At 41.8% G+C, this 11,081-nt stretch overlaps 2 protein-coding genes across 2 annotated transcripts in view; both read right to left on the bottom strand.

Annotated features, from left to right (window-relative positions):
* Nucleotides 1-9,874, bottom strand: part of GOLM1 (golgi membrane protein 1) — a 182,373-nt gene extending 172,499 nt beyond the window's left edge. The window contains exon 1 of the mRNA XM_037797948.1: nt 8,887-9,874. The gene's annotated coding sequence lies outside the window, so the exon portion shown is untranslated. The remainder of the gene's footprint in view (nt 1-8,886) is intronic.
* LOC119545151 (6-phosphogluconolactonase-like) lies at nt 491-1,420 on the bottom strand. The gene has a single exon (XM_037850739.1). The coding sequence runs from the start codon at nt 1,418-1,420 to the stop codon at nt 887-889; it is 534 nt and encodes a 177-aa protein (XP_037706667.1). The 3' UTR covers nt 491-886.
* Nucleotides 9,875-11,081: the final 1,207 nt, after the last annotated feature.

Raw genomic sequence — 11,081 nt, forward strand, 5'->3', positions numbered from 1 at the left:
AAGCTGAAGGAGAGAAAATAGTGGGCAGAGGGCAAAGACCCTGAGGTGGGAATGAACAGGCAGATTCCAGGAACAGAAGAGGTGGGTGGGCTGGGGAGGGGTGAAGGAGGGAAAGATGGGAGGGAAGGTTGGTGGGAGGTCTGGGAGGAGGGGTTTCTCTCTGAAGGCCATGGGAGGGGGCCACAGGCACACTTGGAGCAGGGCGGCTGCTGCAGTAGGAGGAAGGGGACAGGAAAGGGCCACACCCCATGCAGGGGTCCCGGGTCCGTGCCCTCTCTTCTCCCCTGGATCCCGCCCCAGCTTGAAGTACCACCACCTGCAGCTGCCCGGGCCCACGCTGCCACCCTGCCAACTCTCCCCTGCGCCGTTTCTCAACCCGTTTTCTTGGCCCCTGTCCCATTTCCTCACTTTCAATTCCACGTGCCCGATGGTTGGGGCCACCTTAGTTTCTATGGTTTGGGTCCGCGCCCTCCCTGAGGCTGGTAGAAGCAGGGGACGGCCGAGCGCAGCGCCCCAGTTCGCCAGAGCCCAGACGCAGGGGCCACCGAGGCTCGGAGCCTGCGGCACGGGGACGAAGGGGTCGCGCCGATACTGCAGGTGGCGGGGGCACACCCGGGGATGCCCGTACCCCAGGGGAGGGCCGGCCATGCGCCCCGTCCGGGCTGGGACAGGGCCGCGATCAGACACTTAAACGCCCCCCGCGCGTCAAAGACCGAGGGACAGAGAGGCCTTGGTGCAAGCCTCCTTTAATCCCAGCCGGTGCCCGCGCCCCGGCGGGGCCCCCGGGCCTCCAGCAGCACCCCGAGGCCTCTGCGAAATGAAGCCCAGGGCGGGGCAGAGTGGAGCCCGGCGCCACAGATCCCAGCCGCCAGGCCGCCTGTGGCCCTCACCGCAGCGTCCCTGCAGCCCCCGCAAGGCGGAAACCTTCCCGCGGGGTGTGGTGCGGAGCCGCGCGGCCGCTGGTCCAGGAACCGGTACAGCCACCCGCGCTGGGGACCCTCGGGGCGGCCGGAAGCGGGTTCTCCTCTTCGTCTCCTGAAATGCGCTTCGGAGCAGGTGCCTTGCCCTTTCCAGTCTCCACGATGACCGATCTGGCCGCGTTCAGCCCCGGGAGCGTGAAGGTCACACGCCGTGGCGGTGGCTCAGGGGAGACGCCGACAGGAGCCACGATCTTCTCCCTCTCCCGGCTTCCTGGCGGGGTCCTCGTGGGGTGGGTGGCGGTCACCTGGTTGTCGGGGCCGGGCAGCTTGCCTGCCAGCAGCGAGACGGGGCCCCCTCCAGGCAGCACGTCCCCGGCTGCACCTCCAATGGTGCCAGCGACGCGCCCAGCTCCTGCGGGCTCCAGAAGACGGAGATGGGGCCCGGGGCTGGTGCGCCCACGGCCACGGTGGCCACAAGTTTTGATTATGGGATAAGTCATGATTCAGGATCCCAGGGTGGGGGTCACCATGTACCCAGGTCCTCCCTTCACCACCCTGGGAGAAGGATGAAGGAGAGAGGAGGGCTGAGCCACTGGGGAGTTCCCAGGAAATGTGCCTTCTGCCCTGCAGTCATCCTAGGCTGCCACCAGGGATATGGGGCAGAGGGACTTCTACATATGCTGTACTGGTTCACCCAAAGCACAAGCAACACGAGAAAAAATAGATACATGGGACCTCATCAAAATCAAAAACTTTTGTGCCACAAAGGAATTCATCATGAAAGTAAAATGACCACCCACACAATGGGAGAAAATCTTTGAAAACCACCTATCTGATAAGGGTTTAATATCCAGAATATAAAAAGAAATCCTTTAACTTAACAACAAAAAGACAAACAACTCAATTTAAAGAAGACAAAAGACTTGAATTGATATTTCTCTAAAGAAGATGTACAAATGGCCAAAAAAAAAAAATGTGAAAAGATTGTTAGCCGTTAAGGAAACACAAACCAAAACCACAGAATACTATTTCACACCCACTAGAACTATTTAAAAAACGGAAAATTACAAGTGTTGGAGAAGATGCGGAGAAATAGGAACACTCATTAATTGCTGGTGGGAATGTAAAATGGTGCAGTTGCTGTGGAAGACAGTTGGGTGGTTCCTCAGAAAGTTAAGTTTAGAATTACCATATGACCTGGCATTCCCACTTATAGGTATATACCCAAAAGGGTTGAAAGCAAGGGACTCAGATATCTGTATACTGGTGTTCATAGCATTATTCACAATTGCCAAAAGATGAAAGCAACCAAGTGTCCATTAGCCGATGAATGGATAAACAAAATGTGGCAAATACATACAATGGGATATTATCCAGCTGCAAAAAGAAATGAAGTTCTGATACATGAGACAACATGGATGAACCTTGAAGACATCACATGTTGAACGAAATAAGCCAGACACAAAAGGACAAATACTGTATGATCTCACTGACCGATATGAAATAATTAGAACAAGTAAACTCATAGAATCAGAATCTAGAATGTAGTTTACCAGGGGACAGGTAGGGTTAGGGAATAGGGAGTTAAGGCTTAAAATGTACAGTTTCTGTTTGGAACAATGGAAGTGTTTTGGTAATGGATAGTGGTAATGGTTGCACAACAGTACAAATGCAATTAACAGCACTGAAACATATACCTGAATGTGGTTAAAGGTGAAATGTTAGGTGTTATATATGTTACTAGAATAAATTGTTTAAAAAAGTCCATGGAACTACACAATACAGTGAACTGTAAGTTAAACTACGGACAATAGTTAATATTACAATTATAAATTGTGCTTTCATCAGTTGTAGCAAATGTTCCACACCAATGCATGGTGTTAATAATAGGGTGGTGTATGGGAATCCTGTATTTTATGCATGATTGTTGTGTAAACCCACAACTTCTGAAATAAATAAGAATTTTTTAAAAAAGAAAGAAAAAAGGAAGAGGAACTACCAAAAGGTTTAAGAGAGGGTTTGAGAGTCTCAGTTTTTATAATATGCTGGGAAACTAGCCCACAAAATGATCAAAGTGATTGAGACACAGATTTTTCCCTGCAGAAGCTTAGAGCCCACTAGGAGAAAGAGAATGCATATTATGTGTAAGAGTTACAGGGTAAATGATTATTTGTCCCAGGGATGACAATTTGGGGCAAATTTGGCAGAGCAGGATTCTACAGATGAAGCCCGGACCAGAGAAACTGGAGGACTCTCCAAAGGGAATTCAGCAAGAAGTGCAGACTCCAAGTATTTTTCACACATGGGACAGCCTCCCTTTTTGTAAAAGATGACAGCTCACTGGTGCCCTTTTCCATGGGTCCATTAGTCCCAGTAGCTTTCCCTTTACCCAGCACTTTGTGAAGTAGAGTGGGAAGCATTCCAATCTCTTTTTTCTCTTTCCAAGGAGGGTTCCATGGCATGGCAGCCAAGGGAGAAGATTGTTGGGGAGACTTCTCTGAGTGACTTCCCAAGCTACCTGTCATGTTCACAACCCAGAGCTCCTAGCCCTGGAATGCTAGGAACAGTGGAACACTGAGATAGAAGTAGGGTCTTTGGGAAAAAGCTTTTCTGGGAAAAGATGGAAAGCTGCCTCTTGAGAGACCACTGGTTTGGTTGAGGATATGGGAAGGGATGAGGTGGCTAAACTTAAGCGGCTGTTTCTGTATAGCTGCTGGAGCCACCTATGGGGCAGTACCTACTCAAATTTACGTTCTTGTTCTCGGCCACTAGGGGGCAACAGCATGGTGAGAGGACAGTATTCAACTTCGGACCTGAAAATTATTATTTTTATAGGTGTGTAGCTTCAAGAATCCTTTCTAAAATGCTAAAGTTGATCAGGGCCTCTAATTACAGCCTTTTGTTTAGGGCAGAGGTGCTCACAGTATTATTGTTTTATTAAAATATTAGCTAGCTCAGCTATATTTTGAAAGATTCACTTTTCAAAACTTCATTTACTTATAACTTATCAGGGACATAAAAAAATCTATGAAGCAATAATATTAAACATAAATAACATATTAATAGCATGCATTCTATTAGTTTTCTGATCATTAATTTTTATTTTTTAATATTCATTTCCTTATTGCTCTTACTATAAAGAATATAAATGGACAATTAAAATGTGTCTATTTCAAATACCTGAATTCACGTTATGAAAAAAATGGCGTGTAAACAATAATTTCATTCCTTAGAATTGTCAAAACATTTTTTATTTTTCCTAACGTCTCCTCTCTCCTCAGCCTCCTTGATTTTTTTCTCCTATTTGAGATTGTCTTACTTACGTGGGTGGCAAATGACAGCTACCAGCTCAATCAAGCTTAAACTACAAAAGCGGGGGTGTTTTTAGTAATGTTTCAGGGTGTTCCACAGGGTCCAAAGGCAGGGCCATAGCCGGGGAAGGAGTGGAATGAGGACTAGAAAGTTATTGGAGAGCAAGCACCCATTCTCTTGGTTACTCTCTCAATTCAGAGAAACTATTGCCTGACTCTCACATTTCAAAATCAGTGTCGCGTTCTTTCCTTGCAGTGAGGCATATAATGATTTCCCTTTTGACATCCTTTCACCCACTGGCCTCCCTCAGGATTCCCTCTGCAGACAGGAACCCATACTCTCACCTTTCCATTTTCCACTTTTAACATAAGACTCACCTGTCCTGATGGACTAAGGTACAGGGCTTAGTAACAAGAGAATGAATTCTCGTTCAAAGGCATTGCAGAGACTGACCACTGTACTACACACTTATTTCCTTTAAGACAGCTTTTCTGACTCATGCATTAGGTTAGAGATGTACTGTTCAATTTCCAAGTGTTTGGAGATTTTCCTGATTTCTAGTTTGATCCCATCATGGTATGTATGATTTTAATCCCTTTATATTTGTTGATCAATCTATCAATCCATTTATCTGTTTATCACTCTATCTATCTATCTATCTATCTATCTATCTATCATCTAGCTATCTATACCTAATTTATTTTCTAAACATTTGAGAGTAGGTTGTATACATCATATTCCTTGAACACATAATAATTTCCTGTATATTTCCTAAGAACAGGTTATTCATTTGTTCAGTTATTAAGTTCTAGAAATTTAACATTGATATAAAGCTTACAGTCCATATTTCGATTTTTTTCTTAGTCCCAATAATGTCCTTTTGAGCCCTTTCTCCTCCATTATTAGATCCAGCCCAGGATCATGTACTGCATTTAATTGCCATTGTTTCTTCAGTTGCTCTTTTATTGTTTTTAGATTGTGGAAACAAATATATAACAAAAACTTTCCCATCTCAACCCCTCCCAAGCATCCCATTCAGTGGAATTAATCACATTCACAATGTTGCAGAACCCTTACTGGAAATTTCCCATCACCCCAAACAGAACCCTACACCCAGTGAGCATCTCCCCATTCCCCCTGATGATTTAATTTTATTTTGCGGATACACAGAACATTAACATGTTCTTCAAAGTCAGAACTACATGAAAAGGTACATTCAAAGAAGTGCCACTTCCTTGCATTTCCTTTCAACCTCGTTCCTCCCCACCTCTTCATTGCTTTCTGGTTGATCCCTCCTACTTCCTTTTCTAAGAGAGGCAGATATATGTGTTTTCTTATTTCCCTTCTTTCTTATGCAAAATGTAGCTTACTATATATGCTCCTTGGCATCTTCCTTTTCTCAATCAATGGTATCTCCACTAACCACTCCATTTTCTTTTTTTATAGCTATCTGCCCCTCAATTTAATGTGGATATGTGTCTGTTTACGCAGCCAGTCTGTGCATGTGCATTTTCATTTTGACAGAGATGCATCTTCTAGTATGTATGTTCTAATAGGTTTGATACATTTGGCCAAGTTTCCCTCCAGAAAGTTGTATTAAGTCATACTTTTGATTCTAGGGCTTTAGAACATATAATCTTTTTTCAAAAATGAAAATAGACATTAATTTCACTGAAATGTTTGGTAATATAGAATTTAAACTTTCTCTTTCTCCCCTCCCTCCCTCCCTCTCTCCTTCTCCCTCCCTCTTCCTTTCTCTTTCTTGGCAATGGCATCTGCCAGCTGCTTCTCTGTCTAGATAAAGACAAAAATTCAGCTTAGGGCAGATATTTTTTGCTCCGGGAAGACTCACTTGGGGGGTGTGGTGGGCTCTCTTAGTTACAATGAGTGGAAAAATTTAAGTGAGTAAAATATTGTCTTCATCTCCTAGTGTTTGAGTAGGCAACAAAGTCATCTTCATATAGTCTCTCAAGTGAAATAATGGATTGAAATTATGCTTCATAAATTGTAAAACTCCAAACAAATAATCACCATCCTCATTATTACTTAGAGACCACAAAGGTGCATCAATAAAGGGCAGGCTGCTAGGGAGACATAAGTGCCTTCGTACTTGGCAGGTGGTGGTGGGGAGGTTTGCAGCTAAACAGAAGTTACCACACCATAGGTCTAAACCCCAATGCATGAGGTTGTTCTCTGTTTTCAAAGCCCTGAGATTTCAATGCAATAGTGGTTTGTTGTTTCTCTTTTTCTCTTCTGCCTTCCATCCCAGTGTATTCCATATGGTTTAATTAGTGTCACAAAAAGGCCTGGTTTATTATCACCCTATGTCTCAAGTGACATGATAAATATCCCTTTCTCAAGATTACAATTCCTCTTTCTATTTTCAGACATGAAAGTAATTAGATTATTTGTTCTGTTTTTTGGCCTGGTAGGAGACCCCTACAGTATATTTTAATTAGCCCACTCACCCATTAATAATCATTTTTTAATAAGAAACTGCATGAATTCAGAACTATTGTGCCTATTTTCCTCATACAATTGTATCTATTCCAGCATTAATTTTCCCTGGTAATATTGCAGATTATTTCATGTTGATTATCTCAGAATCCTGATTATGTTATATACTCTTTTAATGAAACTCCATGTGAAACTGCAGCCCCTAACCTTATTTTTTTCATGTGATTTATGTTTAATTTTATTACCATTCTAGAAACAGATACAAATTAGAGGGAAATTAGAAACAAAATTGGTGCAACAGTGTTCTAGTTTGCTAATGCTGCCAGAATGCAAAACACCAGAAATGGATTGGCTTTTATAAAAGGGGGTTTATTTGATCACACAGTTACAGTCTTAAGGCCATAAAGTGTCCAAGGTAACACATCAGCAATCAGCTACCTTCCTTCACTGGAGGATGGCCAATGGTGTCCAGAAAACCTCTGTTAGCTGGGAAGGCATGTGGCTGGTGTCTGCTCCAAAGTTCTGGTTTCAAGATGGCTTTCTCCCAGGATGTTCCCCTCTAGGCTGCAGTTCCTCAAAAACGTCACTCTTAGTTGCACTTGGGATATTTGTCCTCTCTCAGCTTCTCTGGAGCAAGAGTCTGCTTTCAACAGCTGTCTTCAAACTGTCTCTCATCTGCAGCTCCTGTGCTTTCTTCAAAGTGTCCCTCTTGGCTGTAGCTCCTCTTCAAAATGTTACTCACAGCTGCACTGCACTGAGCTCCTTCTGTTTGTCAGCTCATTTATATGGTTCCACTGATCAAGGCCCACCCTGAATGGGCAGGGCCACGCCTCCACGGAACTATCTCATCAGTTATCACCTACAGTTGGGTGGGGCACATCTCCACAGAAACACTCAAAGAATTACAATCTAATCAACACTGATAATGTCTGCCCACACAAGATTACACCAAAGATAATGGAGTTTTGGGGGACATAATGCATTCAAACCGGCACAAACAGGTTCTCAGTTCCAGGATGCATTAAATTTGTAGGCAATTTATCACAAGTGGGAAAAGTTAAAGTCGCAGCCATGATCAGCTAACTGAACGGGAGCTTTTAGGGAGAGATTATTTTAAGGTTTAGAAGAAAACTAATCTGCCTACTACCCTGAATAAGACTGCATTCACAAGCCTCATTTTCAATAATAAAGTATAGTTTTTTCTTTATTAATAATTTAGGGATAATTTCAGGATAATTTAGGGACTGATGAAAGTACATGTACTTTTCAAAATAATTCAGCATAGGAGTGCGGAGTCATTTTATCATTGTATCTGCCACTACATTGGTAGCCACATTTGGAATTCTCTGGGGAATTTCAATAGCTGCAAAAATTTTCTCTTCTCTAGCAAATGGCTGGGAAAATGATTTTGAGAAGAGGAAATGTGCTGTGTGGTAAAGCGAAAGATGAGTTGCACAGGGTTGGGCTCATTCATTCAACAGATATTTTATTCACTCATTTATTCATTCCACAAACTATCGAGGGCCTATTATGTGTCAAGGAGTGTTCTAGACACTGGAGATGTAACAAAGAACAGAATGATGTGGCTCCTGGTGGGAGAGACTGACCAATAGATATTAACTATTGAACAAACAAAAAATAAAGAATATAATTTTTAAAGAATCATATAGTTGGATGATTACACAATCAGGAAAGTACTAAGCAGAGACTTAAAATAAGATGGTGTGTTAGAATGTGACTGGGTGGCCTCTTTGGACTAGCTGGCCAGGGAGTCCTCTCTTTGGCAGGGCGTTGGAATCTGAGAATTGACGGATGGGAGGAGGCAGCTGCGGAGATTCACGGGCTTTCTGGGCAAAAGAATGCCCAGTGCAAAATTCCCAAGGAAAGAACAAGTTCATGAGTTGAAAGGACCAAAAGAAGACAGGGTGGCTGAATGGTGGCAGAAGGGAGCTTGCCATGAGATAAAGTCAGTGGTTAAGGAGACATCAGAAAACTAGGGTTTTGTGGACTTTTACTTACACCCAACACTGTCGAACACAGGTATAAAAAAACCTAAAAAGTACCCCTGTGTGGTCTCTGCTGCTAGATATCCGCCCAGTAACCATTCATCTCCATTTCTTCCTAACAGAACTACAATTTTGTTTGGGGTTGCAATGTACCCAATTAAAAAAACAAAACAAAACAAAACGTTTAATACCCAGAGTCCTTTGCAGCTAGGGGTGGTCACATTGCATGGTTCTGGTTAATTATGTATTTCCAGAATTCTGATGGAAGAGCTTCCCTTCCAGAACGAAAAATGAAACTCCTCAGAAAATGGCTTTTCCTTTTTCTCCAATCTTCCTGCCTGGAATGTTGATGCAATGGTTGTGGTTATATCAGCCATCTTGAAAACATGAGAATGAAAACCACAAATAAAGAATGAGATAAAGATAGGAGCCTGAGATACCGATGACATCAAGGAGCTACTACAGCTCCCAGTTCTGCCAACCTCTGCATACCTCTTGGCTGCAATAAGCAAACATTTATGTGTTTTAGGTCCTAGCATCCAGACAACCAAACACAATCCTAAATCACACAATACAGAACAGGAAAAAAGAATAGGTTAGGAAATTGGGAAAATATTGGTTAAAATAAATCCAGGGATAGTTGTAACCCTCAAAGAGGCAAAGCTAGTCTTCACAGTTGTATATGTCATCCTGAAATTTGGCCCCAAATATTATAAAACCAAAACCAAGGGGAAACCCCTGAATCTATCAGCACTGCCATTGATACAACTAGTATTAATAGAATGGAGATAATAATATACACTAAGGGCAAAGCTATTTCACATTTCTTAAGTGTTTAGTATGTGCCAGGTACTCTTCTAAGTACCTTACGTGTGCTAAATCATTTAATTCTCAGAATTATCACCTGCTTCACAGAGACGACGATACCGAGACATAGAGAAGTTAAGTGACTTGCCTAGAGTCAAAGAGTCAGGATTTAAACACAGATTGTCTAACTGCAAGGCTAGCAGTATTAACAAATTTTGCTAAATTCCTACAATGTTGGATTTATTATAGTTTTTGTTCATTGCTGGATTCAGATTCTTAATATTTCAATTCCAATTTTTTGCAAATATATTCATGTTGTGAGAGTGTCCTCTAATTTTCTTCTGGGTTTGGGTGTATGTTAGCCTCATGAAAAATGAGCTGATTTGAGGGGTGTACTGGTTTTCTCTGCCCCTTCAGGTCCACTTCCTTTTTTTTTTTTTTTTTTTTTTTTGCATTCCAAGAACGTTAAATCCCTGAAATATATAAATTGGAGCATCAGCCATTTATCTGCTCTCCCATTCACCTATTTATCCTCCCCCTTCAAGAATGATTTAGGCCTTTTCTCTAGTTTAAACAAGATTCTTCAACACCACCATCCAGAAGCCAGTTTAATTTTAGTCTCACATTAAGACCATAAGCACACTGCCAATTTCTTACTATAGAGTTTGTCCTGACTTTCAAAAATATCTGAAATGTCACTTGGAAAAGCTCTGAAATTTCCAAATGTTTTTGACTATAAATGAGGAAAGGTTTTTGTCACAACAATTTTCCCTCTGCTACATATTTGGTGATTTGAAGAGGACAAAGGACAACTGGAGTCACACTCCAAGTTTGTGTTTATGTAGTAAAAATGGTTATATATATGTTTGTATGTATGTATTTATGTACACTATGTATGTGTATGTATGTATACTATGGAATGGAAGATGGAATCATGCAAGTGAATTCAGATATTTTCATATTCATTAAGTGAATTCACTAAGACTCCTTTATTCTATGTTTGCTGAAGCTTACTATTGAGTTACTCAAAATATTAAAAGTTCTCTTTTTCGCGTGGTTCACTTTCCACAGCGTGGCAACCATGAGACTGTTATCTCCAGTGGTACAAAACGAGACACATGCTTTAATAGTAAATGATGATACCCACCAGAATGACTAAAATTAAAAAAAAAATAAATGAATAAAAAAATATCAAAATCAAGTGTTGGTGAGGATGTGGAGTAACTGGAACTCTCATGTAATGCTGATGGACATGTAAATGGGTATAACCACTTTGGAAAACGGCTTGTCTGTCTCAATTAAAGCTCAATTTATGCTAATCCTGTGACTCAGAAATTCCATACTGAACTGAAAGGCATACATGCATTCACCAGAAACAACGTGAATGTAATATTAACAGCACTGAATTAGATATTTGAATGTAGGTTGTAAATATGTTACTAGAATAAAAATGTTACAAAAACCATAGGACCATACAACACAAACAGTAAATCCTAATGTAAACCAAGGACTATAATTAATAGTACAATTACAACAATATTCTTTCATCAACTGTAACAAATGTACCACACTAATGCAA

Source organism: Choloepus didactylus, chromosome 10, assembly GCF_015220235.1.
Source record: "Choloepus didactylus isolate mChoDid1 chromosome 10, mChoDid1.pri, whole genome shotgun sequence".
NCBI classification, from domain to species: Eukaryota; Metazoa; Chordata; class Mammalia; order Pilosa; family Megalonychidae; genus Choloepus; species Choloepus didactylus.